Source organism: Podarcis cretensis (assembly GCF_951804945.1).
Source record: "Podarcis cretensis genome assembly, chromosome: 1".
NCBI classification, from domain to species: domain Eukaryota; kingdom Metazoa; phylum Chordata; class Lepidosauria; order Squamata; family Lacertidae; genus Podarcis; species Podarcis cretensis.
Window position 1 is genome coordinate 84,290,171 of NC_137170.1, and position 15,773 is coordinate 84,305,943.

The 15,773-nt window shown below is 42.3% G+C and overlaps 1 protein-coding gene across 1 annotated transcript; it reads left to right on the forward strand.

Moving 5' to 3' along the window:
* The first annotated feature begins 133 nt into the window (after positions 1 to 133).
* LPXN (leupaxin) lies at positions 134 to 14,875 on the forward strand. The gene is made up of 9 exons (XM_079967589.1): positions 134 to 354; positions 3,228 to 3,397; positions 5,201 to 5,256; positions 6,934 to 7,036; positions 7,669 to 7,836; positions 8,178 to 8,351; positions 9,292 to 9,373; positions 11,929 to 12,077; positions 13,653 to 14,875. Exons 1-9 carry the CDS (start codon positions 342 to 344, stop codon positions 13,917 to 13,919), a joined length of 1,182 nt encoding a protein of 393 aa, XP_079823715.1. The 5' UTR covers positions 134 to 341; the 3' UTR covers positions 13,920 to 14,875.
* The last annotated feature ends 898 nt before the right edge of the window (positions 14,876 to 15,773 follow it).

Below are 15,773 nucleotides of genomic sequence, written 5' to 3' on the forward strand. Positions count from 1 at the left end.
GATGCAACAGGGCACACACCAAATCTACAGGAAAGATCTCACAAAACAGCCACGTCAGATTTGCATAAGCTTGGATTGCTGTCTCTTCCTGTTCAGCTATGTTGAGTACATTTTTTAGCTGCGCAAAATGTGACTCGCAGGGGGGAAAGAACCGTTCAGCTTCTAAAGAAAGGAAGTACGCCTAGAGAGAGGAACTGAAAAAGTCTGCACGAATTACGGTCCCGCTCACTCACCATCTTGTTCATTTCCCCTTCAGTTCCAGGACCCAACAAACCTATCTCTGTATTGGGGATCCTTTGAGCTGTCTTGAAGAGAGAAGACCCCGTATTTGGATATAGGCAATGGATGATTTTGGTAAGTATCTTTTTCGCATTATACCAAAACAGTAAGGACTGACATGGTGCAGAAAGCACAAGAAGATTGCACAATATTTCATCTTTTCTTTTATGGGGGGCGAGGGAACAGGGAGAATTGAAGATGTGAAGAGATCGAACACCGACTGTTGAGATGACACAGTTCCATCTGGCAGTGGCTTTGTGCCTTTAACATTCACAGCTGCATGACAGGCAAGAATTCAGCAGGTACAGCTTTTTCCATAACAAGAAAAAAGAAAGTGAAGAAAAAAGAGCTGTAGATGTTGAATCTCTACCTCTCGGACAGCTGTTGAAAGCACAAAGACTTTCTTTACAGAAAAGCACCAGCCTTATTTGGGTCACTGGTGTTCCAGAAGGAAGAGCTCAAGCTAGGACAGAGGAACTTGAATAAATTTGAGGAATGGAGAACCAAAGATCCACACCATACCTTTAAATCTCATTCAAAGCACATTTAAAACCCACGATTTCTCCCAAGAATCATTAAGGGTGCTGGGAATTGTAGCTCTGTGAGGGGAAAACTTTATCCACAGAGATGAAAGAAGCTTGTCCTTGTTAGCTTCCAATATACAGTTGTACCTCGGGTTAAGTACTTAATTCGTTCCGGAGGTCTGTTCTTAACCTGAAACTTTTCTTAACCTGAAGCACCACTTTAGCTAATGGGGCCTCCTGCTGCAGCCGCGCCGCTGGAGCACAATTTTTGTTCTCATCCTGAACCAAAGTTCTTAACCCAAGGTACTATTTCTGAGTTAGCGGATTCTGTAACCTGAAGCGTATGTAACTTGAAGCGTCTGTAACCAGAGAAACCACTGTATGGTGTTTGCAAAAGGTGATACATTAGAAAGATAATGGTTGGTAAGGCAGTAGAAAGAAGAGGAATGGTTAGAGAAACCTGTGGTTGAAAATGACATCTGAACAAATTTATATGGAAAATAGGGGAGAACATTTTTTAGAAATTATTAGCAGTTTTGAATTCTAGAAGATTCTAGATTGTGCTGGATACATGCAGAAAGGATATCTTTCTCTTTCACCGTGGTCTCACATTTAATTCTATCATCCTTCCCTTCCCATATCTCACTTCCTTTTGTGCATCAGAGCTACTGCCATAAATGGGTAATCCTCTGTGTGTGTGTGGGTGCGCCCGCACACACATACATACAATAAAAGCCACAAATCAATGTGGTGGGTCAGAGAGATGCATCATAATGTAATGAAGAATAAAACAGAATTAAGCACAACCAATTACAAGTGGCTTAATAAACTTGGTTGTTGACTCTTAAAATGGCATAATTACCAAGATCAGATCAGCCTCCAATTTGCCTAGGTTTGATTTTCCATCATAACAATTTTTAATTTCAGTTTGTACTGAAATCGGCCATAATGAAAAATATGTGTGTAAAAATGAGATAATTGAACCATTCAGGCTTCTGCAATAATATATTGCCTGTGGAACTTGTGGAATATGGTTCATGTCTTTAAAAGGTGGCAATTTTTGTCCTTTATTTGACATTCCTTTGTGTTATTTGAATCTAACTGGATATAAGTTTGAGGTCTTTGTTAGGCCACATGACAACTATCTTTCCTTTCCGCGAGAAGAGGTATCTGAACAACAACCTTGTGGCTCTCACTTTTCTGATTTTGGACACTTCATTCCATGAGAGAGAAAAGCCACCGGATATTATAACTACATCTTTTAAAGGTGAAATTATGTGTCATGTACAACACACTAAAGGTCAACGGAGGAAACAGAAATTAGGGCAAGGAGGAAGGCTAATGAAAGTTCCTCCCACAGATGAGGCAATTGTGCTTCCTGAGAGCAAGGTATGTGGTAGAGGAAGCCAGCAAGTATTAATAGCTCTCTTTGAAGGTGCACCTAGGACAGAAGATGTACTGAATTGGACTGGGCACTGTATAAATAGGTGACTTGCATAGCCCAAGAGTGTCTGTGAGACAACTGTATGTGAGTCAGCACAAGAGAGATGCAAGGCAAAGAAAGAGAACACATATACTGATTTATCAAACTTCTGTTTCAAGCTGTTCCACAAGTTCAAGACAAGAGGCAACCAGGGCCATATCCACACCTTACATTTAAAGCACTATTATACCATATTAACAGTCATTGCTTCCCACAAAGAATCCTGGAAACAATAGTTCATTAAGGATTCTGAAAGTTGTTAGAAGACCCCCATTCTCTTCTTGGCACACTCAGCTATAGCTCCCAGGATGCTTTGGGAGAAGCCATGAGTTGAAAAGCTATACTGTATAGTGGTACCGTGGGTCTCAAACTTAATCCGTTCTGGAAATGCATTCCAAAACCAAAGCATTCCAAAACCAAGGCGTGCTTTCCCATAGATGCAAAGCAATGCAAAATGGATTAATCCATTCCAGACTTTTAAAAACAACCTCTAAAACAGCAATTTAACATGAATTCTACTATCTAACGAGACTATTGGTCCATAAAACAATGTACTGCAGCCACACAATCAATCAATCAATCAATAGCTGAACTGGGTTCCACATAGTCACAAAAACAAAACGAAAAAGCCACAAAAGCAAAAATGCAAAATAAATCGCAAAACCAGACAGACCTCAGCGTAACACTCAAATCGGAAGCTTAACACTCAAAATGGAGCCCATTTGGCTTCCAAAAAAGGTTCGCAAACTGAAACACTTACTTCTGGGTTTAGAGTGTTTGGGTTCCAAGTTGTTTGAGTACCAAGGCATTTGAGAACCAAGGTACCACTGCACCAATGCTTTAAATGTATGGTGTGGATGTTGGCAGTGGGCATGATAGGGGCAGGAAGAGAGGGTGAACGATGGGAATGACAAAATTTAAACTATAATTGTTTTGTTCAGATGCTTTGTTGGCAGAACTGGAACAAACCTCAGCAAGTTTAACTGTGAGTGATCCAGTAACGTCAAAGGGCTACTTTCTTTTGGAACGTGACAACAAGGAGAAACCAGCGGCGACAGCAGCAGAGACCAGTGTCATCCAGAAGAAGAAACCAGTTGCCCCAGCCAAGAAGGTATTCTCCTTAAGCTGTTTGCCTCCTTAGCAAGTTGCAGGTTAATTCAGCTTTTCAAGATGAATTACACTGGGGTGACTACATCTTGGGGGGCTTTGGGAGACATCCCCAGCTTCCAAGCCCTCCAAGTGCCAAATGCCAGTGATAGGCACGGCCACCCCACAACAGACATGTACACCACACACACCAGAGCACACACAGTCAGCAACACACTCAGAAACACCCAGATCCAGATGCGTGCACACACCTACACACACAGATGCGTGCAAAGGATGCAGATCGCTCCCTCTCCCGCTCACCAGATTGATCCTCTGGTCGGCAGGGTGAGGGAGCAATCTCCGTTCTGATCCTGGCATTGGGATGGGTGGAGAGGTTTCAGTTTCTCTGCTCATCCCAGGGCCAGGGTGAGGATGCAGATCCTCCTTCATTCTGCTTACCAGATAATTGATCTGGTTGTGGTGAGGGGAGGAGAGGGAATGATCTGTATTGTGGTCTTGCATGAGTCATCTAGAGTTCCCAAACATTGCAGAAATGACACTTCATAAGGAGCATCAGAGAATCAGTTCAGCATTTTGTTTGTTTGTTTGTTTGTTTGTTTTCCCTGCACTGCCAGAGTACAGCGAGTCTTGGGGACACACACACACACACACACACACACACACACAGCTTAACAGGCTGGATATGGCTTGCAGGTCACAGGGGAACCACATGACAGCTTGTGTCCCCAGCAGACAATCCACTCCAGTTTTTGGCTTAATCCACCACATTGCTGCCATTTTCACCTAGTGCAGAGTTTGGGTAAAAGCACTTTGTCTTATATATGGTTGGAGAAAAAAAACTACAAAATGTGGCTAACCCATAAAAAGTCCATTAAGTTGCAAAACACAGACTAAAGACCTGCCTGACGACCTCAGAAAACTGAACCCCATTCAGCAAATCAGCTACATTTGTAGAGTCAAAGTCAAAGTTTATTTCTTGTTGCAACCATCCTGGTCATTTCAGCCAAAAAGGAAATGAAACTATACATAACTATACATAACTATACACTGGTAGAGTCATAAAGCTACACACATGGTTTGCATATATTGTATAAGTCCCCAAGTTTCAACTCTGGTTAGAGCAGGGGTAGGGAACCTATGGCCTTCCAGATGTTTTTGGATGACAACTCCATCACCCCTGACCATGGGCCATGTTGGCTTGGGCTGTTGGGAGTTGGAGTCTAACAAGATCAGGAAGGCCGCATTTTCCACACCCTGGGGTTTAAGGACCACAGGTAGCTGTCTGGGAAAGACCTCTGCCCCTGGTTCTGGAAACCTGCTCACTGAGCTATAGTGGACTTGAGAAGCCTTTGGCTTGATTCAGTTTACAGCAGCTCCTCAAACTGCATATATCCTTTCACACATGAGACTTCCCAATCTGGAGACTGTTGCATAGCATGGCTGCCCCGATCCTATGCTGTGATGATCCAGTTGTCTGCTTTTCTTTCCTGTATGTTTTGAATATAATTGAATACTTTGCAGCAGTAACAGGAGATAAGGGCAGTCAATAGGTATGGGATAAAATATATTTAAGATCTGGTCCAAAGTCTTCTAAAATAGGAGCTGGCTTTACACTGGGAGATGACAACTTAACTATAAAACAGCTCAAGAGAAACAGAGGAGAGTAACAATTTCTGTTGGTTCTTTGCTTTTCAGAACTAGTTGATACAGGATAACAGCCAGTATTGGAGAGGAGCATATGATTGGGTGGATTTGAGGGGAGACAGTGTCCTTTTTGTATATCTTCTCTTGTGTATATTCCCAGGTGCCACCAGCACATGATGTTCAATGCCATGAAGAAGATGCAGACCATATTTACAGGTAAATGAACACTGAATCAGGAAGGCAGGTTACACGGCTCACTTGTGCTGCATGGTTTTTGTTGTTGTTGTTGTTTTTGAGAGAAGCCTTCCACAGATAATGGATCAAAACTGTATGGCATGTAAACTTTCGCTCTCTTAATGCTTAGTTAGCATTGCATCAAAGGCTACCAGAAATGGTCACTAGTAAAAGGCAAGCTTATCTCCATTCATATGCATCTATACCATACCACAACCCCAGAAGTAAGCTTTATAACACAAAAATAACTGTTGAATGGCTTCAAGGAGCTTGCTTCCCCACTATCTGCCAGAAAGAACAATCTGTCTGTTGGTTGCCCTGGGGCTGAGAGCTGAAGGAAAGCACACTTTGGCTTCACCCATTGTGTTGGGTCTGAGCAGAAGCTTGTGTATCTCATATACTGTACGTTCTTAACACAAAAAGGGGAAACCAAACAGAGAGGCCTGTCTGTTTATATAGTCCTTTTATCATTCTTATTCCAGAGCTTTAAATGTCCCAATCGGTGATATAAACTTTTTTGAAACTCTTGAACGTTAATAAGGACAGGTTGATTCATTTAAGCATAGCATTATTTTTCACAATGGGGAACAGTGCCATCATTTTAAGCAGAAGGAACATTCTTTCATACTACTCATATGCCTGATTTTACATGCATTGTGTGTCAGGGGAACCGGGGCTGGAAATTATCTCCATTTCCAAGAACCCTCAAGCAAATCACAAAGTATAATTTTTGGACTCCAAAGAAGGTGAAAATTCCTCTTGTAAAAAAACAACTCAGCTTAATAGCTATAATTCATATATAATCTTGTCTGTATTTAACTAGATAATGGTATCAGGCTGGCTTCAGGTCAAGGGTATCCAGCATGGGCAATGGCCAGGGATGAAGAGAGTTGTAGGATGAAGAGAGTTGTAGTTCAACAACAAGAGGCTACCATGTTGGCTAGCCCCTGCTTTAGATGTATCAATTTAGCGAAGAAGGTGAGGGGTGAGATTAGATTTTTTGCAACTTGACCTTCTTTTGTATGGTTGGATGTATATAGGGGTGGGGAGAGATGAACCATGCTATACGTGGTCTGTGTGATTTATCCCAAGGTGGATTGAGACACCCCCACTGGCAGCATGCCTTGAGAAATGGAGGGAATCAGTGGGAGGGCAGATACTGCTGCCATATGGTTTTCCTGAATCAGATACAGTACATAGAATCGATGCACCAATTATGGAATGAGGATGTGGGAGAGTTTTTCTTTAAAAGGATCTCAGGCACATTGTAGCAGCAGTGAGTAGCTTCCTGGTATGTGGGTCATTGTTGCAGAAGGTCAAAGTGGTGGGGAGGTCAGTGTGGTGCAAATGCACTGGCAGACCCAATTTAGTGCTCCTGCTGGTGCATTTGCAATGTGCCAACCTTCCTGTCCTTCCACATCTCCTGGTAAGTAACAATGGCCCACCTGCTAGGAAGCTAGTGTAGTAACTCCACCCCCACCCAGCAATCCATTTCTGCCTTCTAAGTTTTTGAAGTTGGTAGCAGTTAAGGAGTAGCCAGGATCGGGGCCGATGTGTGAACATGCATGATGGACAAAGGGAACATGGTTCATTTTAGAATTTTAAGAATTTCCTTCCTCCTTTCCTTCAGTCATAAATTTGGCTTTCTATTCCCTCTAGCAAAGTGCAAACTCCACAGCCAGTGCTCTCTTCATCTTCATTCACCACACCTGCTCAACAGTTGGATGAACTTTTGGCTTGCTTGGGAACAATCCAGGACAAGGTGAGTCACAGACCCGGCTGACCCTCTGCAGGAGAAACAGCAGCAGTTTCTGGGAAATGATAGTGAAGAGCCAAGGCTGTTCCTAAGGAATGCTTAATGTTTTTTGTGGTTATTGTATTAGCCATAGCAAATTAAGAGCAGAAGTTACATTCCCATCTCCAGCTTAGGCAGAAGAAAAACTAAGGCAGAAGACAGGGTGCAATAAAAATTAACAGAAGGTGTAGGTTGTGCGGGGAGAGGGGACACTTCTGTGGGACAAGATAGAAAAGGTTCATGCATGGTGATCCAGGAAAAGCTTTGTAGAATAAGTGAGATTTAGGAGTTTTAAGTGGAGAGGGAGAGGAAACTTGAGTAATACAGAAGATGAGAGTATTTTTTATGTATAGGGAGGAAGATTTGTGGCACTGTTAAAGTTCACCATGTTGACTATATCTATCCATCTCCTCTTTTGCTCTTATGTATTATTTGCTGGTTTTACTTTGCTTGATGTGTTATCACTTTATTTTTTCCATTGTTAACCACTTTTGAGTTATTGATAAGAAAAGTGGAGGGTTGTTTTTTTTTTAAATAAAAAAGTAAATAGAAATAAATGAATGAAAAAGTGAAAGCCCAAATCATTTGCTTTTTTGCAGATCTCAGATGGGAAGGAAGGTCCTGAGAAGCCATCACCAGCCAAACAGAATACCATTGACAACCTAGACAGCATGTTGCAGGGCCTGACCCATGATATGCAGGACCTTGGTGTTGCCACTGTGGCCAAGGGCCACTGTGCTTCCTGCCACAAACTCATCGTTGGAAAGGTAGGAGAGGGAGAGAGACAGAGAGAGAATTGAGCTCTCCGGTAGTTGTCACCCCCACTGGGTTAGAGGTTTGTTTGAACAACCAATGGTTTGTCACATATCTGCTTTGTGAAGTGTTTGGTTTGCCTCAGATAGAAGGAAGGGATTTCTTCTCCTGCAGATTGGTCACTTAATGTCTGCCACATATTGCTGAGGGTCCTGCCCTCTCAACCTAAAGTGGTCCTGTGGTGCCCTGAGCAATGTGGGGCTTGTTGATTAGAAACATGGACCCGTGACAAACGTCTGAGAGACATCCTGTTGGAAAGGGACGTGTGCCTCTAAACTCTCCTGCTGGTTTCTAGGTAATTACAGCGCTGGGAAAGACGTGGCACCCTGAACACTTCACCTGTGCCCATTGTGGAAAGGAAGTGAGTTCTATCCCCTTCTATGAGCGGGACAGCAAGGCCTACTGCCCCGAAGACTACCACGATCTCTTCTCTCCTCACTGCGCTTACTGTGCTGCACCAATCAAGGAGGTATGTCATGTTAGCCTCAGCTTCTGACTGCTATTGCTCCCTTTGATTTGACTCGATTATTGACTTTTTGTATCACTTAATGTATTAAAGAATATCTCTAAGCGGTGTACAAAAAACTGAAGCAACAACAGACAACTCAAACAAAATATTGCAAAAATACAGAGTTACATATAAAAATCTTACATCAATACACACACACACACACACTATATATATATATTCATTTTCCTACTGGCACACCCTCCCTCTCAGCCTCCGGGTCCTCACGCAGGGTCCAAACAAACTCTTGGTCCACCTACAAAAGTCTCACATCAAGAAGAGTTCCTGGAAACAGCAGACATCACCCTAGTCTCTCACTCTAGACTTGTTTCTTTGGGCAAGCCCAAAGGGGATGGTACTTCCTCAGGCTGTGTACCACTCAGCTACACTCTCTGCACCCAGTTCCGGGTGTGCAGCAGGTTTGTTGAGTTTCCAGGGGGTGATTTCTTTCATCAATGAAGAACAAACAAATAGGGACTTAATGATCAAGTGAACAGGATTTGGGGAGTTGTAGAGTTCTATACCACCCAATGGCCCCCCAATGTGTGTGGAGGGGTTTATTGTTTTTGTTTGCTACTATGCTATGCATTTTTGTGTTTTAATACTGTAAACTGTAATACTGTGAATCCTCAGATGAAGAACAGTATGGAAATTTTAATAGTAGTAGTAGTAATAATAATAATAATAATAATAGGGGGCCCTCCACTCACATCTCTTTCTTCACCCTCTCTCTCTCCTCCTCCAGCTGCTTTGAGAGAAGGTTCTGATTCAGAGCAAGAGCAAGTTGAGAGTTTATCCAATCTGCCTTACTCTCCCTGCCCCCACCTACTTTTGCCATTTTAACCATCAGGGCTTCCCAGTGTTGAAATCCCATGACTCTTTCTTCTCTTTTTCTTTGCAGAAAATCCTCACAGCCATGGATCGCACCTGGCACCCAGAGCACTTCTTCTGCGCTCACTGTGGGAAAGTGTTTGGCAATGATGGTACGTCTTCTTCATCTCCCTCAGCCCCTGACCCTTCCCTCAGCTATTCCGTGCTTGCTTGCACAGTAGAAATCCACACAATTTTTGCCCTTTCAATCTTCACTTGCTGCTCCCTGCCATTCAGAACCTCCCTTTCCCACCCCATCTTCTCTTTTAGCCAGACTAAAATCTGCTAAATCACAATTGTTTTCTGCAAAATCCTAACTACTCTTCACCAGGGAGCAATTCTCGTTGAGCTCAGTGGGACTTGCTTCTGAGTAAACATGCTTAGGATTGCATTGTGTCGCATTTTGGTATAAGGGAGGCCGGAGTACTCTTTGCACAGAGCTGCCAAGACGATTCTATGACATCCTGCAGCTGCCTGTCATACCAATGCATACATTCAAAAGTATGTTATATTTGGGGAAATTGCTTGGAAGACTATGTTTGTTTGACAGAATTGTATTAAAAATGTGTATATTGGAAGAAGCGCACACTAAAATGTTGATGAAATTAACTTAAGGTGGGAAACAGAGAAATCAAAATTGGCAGATTTGTTTGTCCCCACTCTAAAGTATTTTCAGTCACATTGATCTCAATGGGAGAAGTATGCTTTACTGTCCCACTGAAACCAATGAGGCAAGTTAAGTGCTTAATTTTGATTGAATCACCCCCCTGGTATTTAGTATAAGTACTAAAGCCTTCTGGTGTGACCCTGGAAGCTTGGCTAAAAGCAGAAGCAACTCAGTCACCTCTTCAGGGGTGTTAAACTAATACGTTGAGATGACCAGAGAGTTTATGGAATTATTGTAACTCTTTCAAAAAGACCTGAAGCTGTAAAAACACTGTTGGTTCAAGATGTGGGCATGCTTAGAGGAGACTATTGAAATCAGTGGGACAAATGAGTCAGAAGTAAGTCTGGATCCAATGCGGTACATAGAAGTCACCCATAATGTGCTCAACTTGACCTGACATAAGAACCAGCCAGGATTCATGAGTGACAACTTGTTTGCTAAAACATGCATCACTCTTTCTAAGTTGTGATCTGTAAGAGACTGTTTTGGGAATTCTATAGTGACTCGGAGTCACTATGGTATCAGCATTCTACCAAAGCATCACAGTTCTCATTGAAAGTTTGTGTCTGTGTCCTAGGAGGAAGTCAGTGCATTGTGACCTATTATTTCCTTTTCTGAATAACCATCAGAAAACCGTAAACACACTTGTGCTCACTGTGGGACTTTTGATCACAGACTGGCTCTGATGTGCTCCCAGGAGCCCAGCTCCAGTAATTGGCTCCCAAGTGGGTTAACTGAACACATAGTGGTGAGCTCAAGTCCCCAGACAGCTAATTATAACTAGAGCGCAGAAAGTTTTGTGGGTGAATTTAGAGTCTGACTCGTCCCTGAACTCTGTGGATTGGTTCCTTTTGCCAGCTCATGGCAACCATTCTTTGCCATTGGAGTGGCTTCTCCTGAAAACACCCCAGTGTTATTGCTTCACGCTATTAGAAGCAACTTTGAGAAATGTGCTAGCGTTGCAACAGTTTCTTAATCCTTGGTGTGACGATGGCTCAGCTTCCGTTGCTTGCTTTGAGCAATTATGGATTGATGATCTGTAAGCATTTTAGGGGAACTATCACTGCAAGAGTTTAGCAAAGCACTGTGTGATCCTGTTGTTGCGACTGGCCTATGACTGTACCAGATTATTCTTAGAATCAGTATGGATTAGTGCAGTTTAGCTAGCCAGTAGCATCAACAGCCCGATCTGCTTGTACAAATTGTTGCATTTTGTTTTTAGGGAGGAAAAGAGCAGCCTGCCTAGAACCTGAGTACTCTAATTTCCCAGTAATTAACATGCTTTAGTTGTGAAAAATATATTTGAGCCATGGCTTACTGGGCCCATGCAGAAAAACCATTCGGCAGAAGCTGATCACATTCAGCCTTTTGATGTTGATTTGACTGGAAGGTAGTGGGTCAAAATCCCAACGAAGGCGACAATAAGATCATGGGCAGAATTCAAGTAACAGATCCATTTGTGGAAGGGCTTCCACTTGTGCAGTGGGGCTTCTCCTTCTCTCCCAGCCCCCTGAAATTGGCTTGGGGAACCCCCAGAACAGCACCAGAAGGGGGGAGATTGTTCCATCTGATAGGGTGATATACTTGCACAGATGGATTGTTTGTAATAGTGTGATGCTGAATTCCTCCACATTGTACTCTTCATGTGAAAGGGAGCCACCTACAAGGCTGATTCTGACTACTGAGAAGACAGGCAGAGAAAGGCTGAGGGGGTCAAAGAGCAGCTGACCCCCTTTTTGGAGTGAAGGAGGGACACTTATTTTCTCGAGGGGTTCTGAGAAGGGGCACTTATCTGCTAAAGAGAGAGGAGATAATCATAGATAAACATTGGTTGGGTGATGTCAAATCTTCACCGGTGGGATGGGAGACCCCCCAGAACAGAAAGTGGGACAAGCAGATTTGATTGTGCTGATGGAATAATCTTATTGCTACATTGAATACAAACCATGGTATGCTGTTCCTCTTCTCTAAAAGCTCTGTCTCCCCATACTTACTCTACAGGTTTCCAAGAGAAGGATGGGAAGCCATATTGCCAAAAGGATTTCATGGCCCTTTTTTCTTCCAAGTGCAAAGGCTGTGACAAGCCTGTGATGAATCAGTATTTGTCAGCACTGAATGCTGTCTGGCACTCTGAGTGCTTTGTGTGTGGGGTAAGTAAATGCAGAATAGCCTGCTCCAGATAGAGGTCATTCTGGGTTGCTGGGCGGAAAAATGTATATACGCCACGAAACTTGTATTGAGGAGGTTGCTAACAAAACCAAGAATTATGCAGTCCAGACAGGGTTCAGATAGGATTTAGCTGTAATCCTGCATGCAGTTAGGTTGCTTAAATCCCCAAAACTTGATTCATTCCGTTGTTTGAAAAATTGTATATTGCTCCTCACTGAATTTCATTCCAGGGCAGGTAACAAAATTAAAATATCAATAAATCAACAATAAATCCCCATAATAAAAACAAATCAGCAATGACTTTAATGGGTTTAAAGAGTCAATGTGCAGGACAACAACCCTTTTCCAAATAGAAAACTGTCAAAGCTCTTTGAACCGCAAGTTCAGGTTTTATTCTTCATGAAATTTTTATTAAGATTTCCTTAGTAAGATTTTATTAAGATTAAGACAATGAAATTACAACTACAGAAAATACAAATCAAATAAGTAAAAGATAGAGTTCTCTCTTAAAAGTAATTATTGCCCCTTACCATACACAGAGGACAGTAGCTTATTCCAGCCCTCACGTGGAATATTTCCTTTCTCCTCCTATACTCTCACCCTGGGAGACCAACATTTCCTGTCTTTCATCCATCTTTCATCCATCAACCCATATATCACCCCCATGAGTATACAATCTCTGGACCTTAATAAATGCCCTCTCTAAAGAGAGAAGAAAAAGAAGAAAAACAAAGGAAAAACAGAAAAAAGAAAGAGACAACAGAAAGAAAGAAAAGAAAAAGAAAGAAGAGTAAAATAAAAAAGACAAAAGAAACAGAAAAACATTCTAAAAGAAAAGCAAAGTTCAGATTTTAAAAACCAAATCGTGAAAACAAAAAATTGATTTGCAGAATTTAAATACTAGTTGCATACTGTACCACACCCACACCCTGAACTGCCAGATTCCTAAGCATACTTCAAGTGATTCCTGGTCCATGCCTCTAGCCCCACCCACAGACTTCCATGTGTTGGTGCAGACATCCTCACTACAGAAACCTGTGCATGAGCAGCTGCTTCTTTGTGTGAAGGCTCATGTGAAGGCTTCTTCAGTGCAGGCATCTGTGGATGTCCATAAGTGGGGCCACCACTAGGCTCCATTGCCAGGAGCAGAGCCTGCAGTGCATGCCTACTCCCTGCTTATCACAATTCATATGTGAAGGGGGATCTGGTTTCAGATCAAAAGGAAACAGAATGTTTCTATTTTAAAACTCAAATTTTCATTTTTCAGAAATAATAATAAAGGAACAAGAGCAGAATTATTTTTGATGGGGAAACTGCAAATGCTGACAAATGGGGACTCTATAAAGCACTAAATATGAACTACAAAGCTGAAAATTTGATTTAAAGCAAGAACCAAAACACAAACGTGAAGAACTTATTTCAAAACAGTAGCTGACGGGTGATGGTCATGATAACTCTATCCAGACTCTGTACAGTATGCTGACTGGCTTGTTCTTATGAAAATCTCGGAAATAGTTATTTTCTGATGCCCTAACACAGGCTTCCTCTGCTTTCAGGACTGTTTTTGCAGCTTTCAAGATGGTTCCTTCTTTGAATTAAATGGACGTCCCTATTGTGAGCTTCACTACCATCACCACCAGGGAACAGTGTGCTTTGGTTGTGGGAAGCCCATTGTTGGGCGCTGTGTCAGTGCCATGGGGCACAAGTTCCACCCGGAGCACTTTGTCTGTGCCTTTTGCCTCACCCAGTTGCACAATGGCATCTTCCAGGAGCAGAATGGCAAGACCTACTGCCACACCTGCTTTAACAAACTCTTTGTCTGACCGGAAGCCGCAGGGAGCATATTTCTTCTCTCAGGCCTTTGCATGAGAAACAGGCAAGGGCAAAAACGATTTTGAAGGGACAAAGGCTGCAATCCTGTGCCCACTTACTTGAGAGGGAGTTCCACTGAACATAATAGGACTTACTCCTGGGTAAAGAAGCATAGGATTAAGCTGAAAGAAATGCAGTGATGGAAATATGCTGCTGCAGCAATATCCATCAATGCACCTAACAGCTTCAACACACCCAGATCCTCAACTGTGAGGCAATCACTCTACTCCACTGCGTTTCAAACAACTTTTGCCAGCTTACAGTAGTTTATCAGAAACAGTAGCCTCTAAGTAATATTGGCTCTTCATCCGGTATCCTTTCCTACTGGCAATAGCAAGTATTTTATTTACTCTTTGAAAAAAATATCCAACTACACAAAACATATTCCACTGATATGTGTTATTTACTGTGCAATCCTATGCATGCCTATTCAGAAGTAAGTTCCACTTGTATTTACTCCAAGGTAAATGTGTATATGTTTGTACCCAGGCAAACCAATCCTATTCACTAATTGTGTCAGATAATTGAGATACACACTAGAGGAGAGCCACAACCATACCCTCCTCCCAAAGCCCACTGAACAGGGACTGTGCCAGCAGCAATGCCCACATGCCACCCAAAGAGGTATGATGGTGAATATCATATATTTGTGCATTACACATTTGCGCTTTTGATTGGCAGGAGTACCATGCACAGGCAAATTTGGCTGCCCCCATTTTGCTAACCTGCTGAATCTCACACGTGTGTACAAGCTCCCTTTCGCCAATTCATTAGAATAGCTTCCTATCTTAGAATACTCCCCGTGTTTTTCAAGGACACTGTGCTGGATGCCTAGATATTTTCAACATGTTGTTTGTAACTGAACAGGTAGCATGTGCTGAAAAATAAACATCACTTTTCTATGGGTTATATGAGTACTTCTTTGCGTTCCAGGACTCTCCTTGGTACAGTTTAGTTCTTGTGTGTATCCCATAGGGATCATGGTTGCTTCAAGTGAGGATTTGAATAAGGGATTGGGGGAGGGGGTTTATTTCAGTTCATATTTGAATTTGAAGTTGCCTAATTTACTCTTTGTTAATTGCTATGCAAACTTAAACCTAGTCATCCTTCAGAATTCACGCTTCACTGAATATTGCAATGCAGTTCTCCAGCCAAGGAATGTGCATAAAAATGCATATATTACAGAAAACAGCATACAGAAAATACATCATATTAGGCAAAATTGCTTGCAAAATGTTTATATTAGAAGAAATTCACACTAAAATGGTGCTGAATTTTCATAAAGACTTTTTTTCAAAAAATTCAGATGATGTGGAAATGTGGAAAACTGAATTTAAGATTGGAAAAAGGAGAAACTGAGAGAAACTGAAATTGACAGATTCTTCCATCCCTAATCTGAGTTAGCAAGTACTGTACATACAGGGGCCTTATCGATTTATTAGCAATATAATATCATGGTGGACAGAAGAAAATTAACAAAATTAACAAAATTACATTCATACCAGGGTTGCACCTCTGTAAACTTCCATGCAGGGCTGACTTTAAGGTTTCTAGAGCACACAAATAACAAGAGAATATGGCTAGTCAGTGCCAACAATGGCAACTCTTCCCAGTAGGTCTTGCCCCAATGAAGCAGTTGCAAGGTCTGAAGGCCCCCACCTTCCCATCACTCTCTAAGGCTCCTCCTCTCCAAGCAGTTGCAAACTGTGTCTGCGCACAGCCAATCTCTGCTCTGCTCTTTTCATTTCTCAGCATGATCTAGGAGACCAGGGGGGAGGAGAACTGGTCATAGCAGGAGGGAGAGA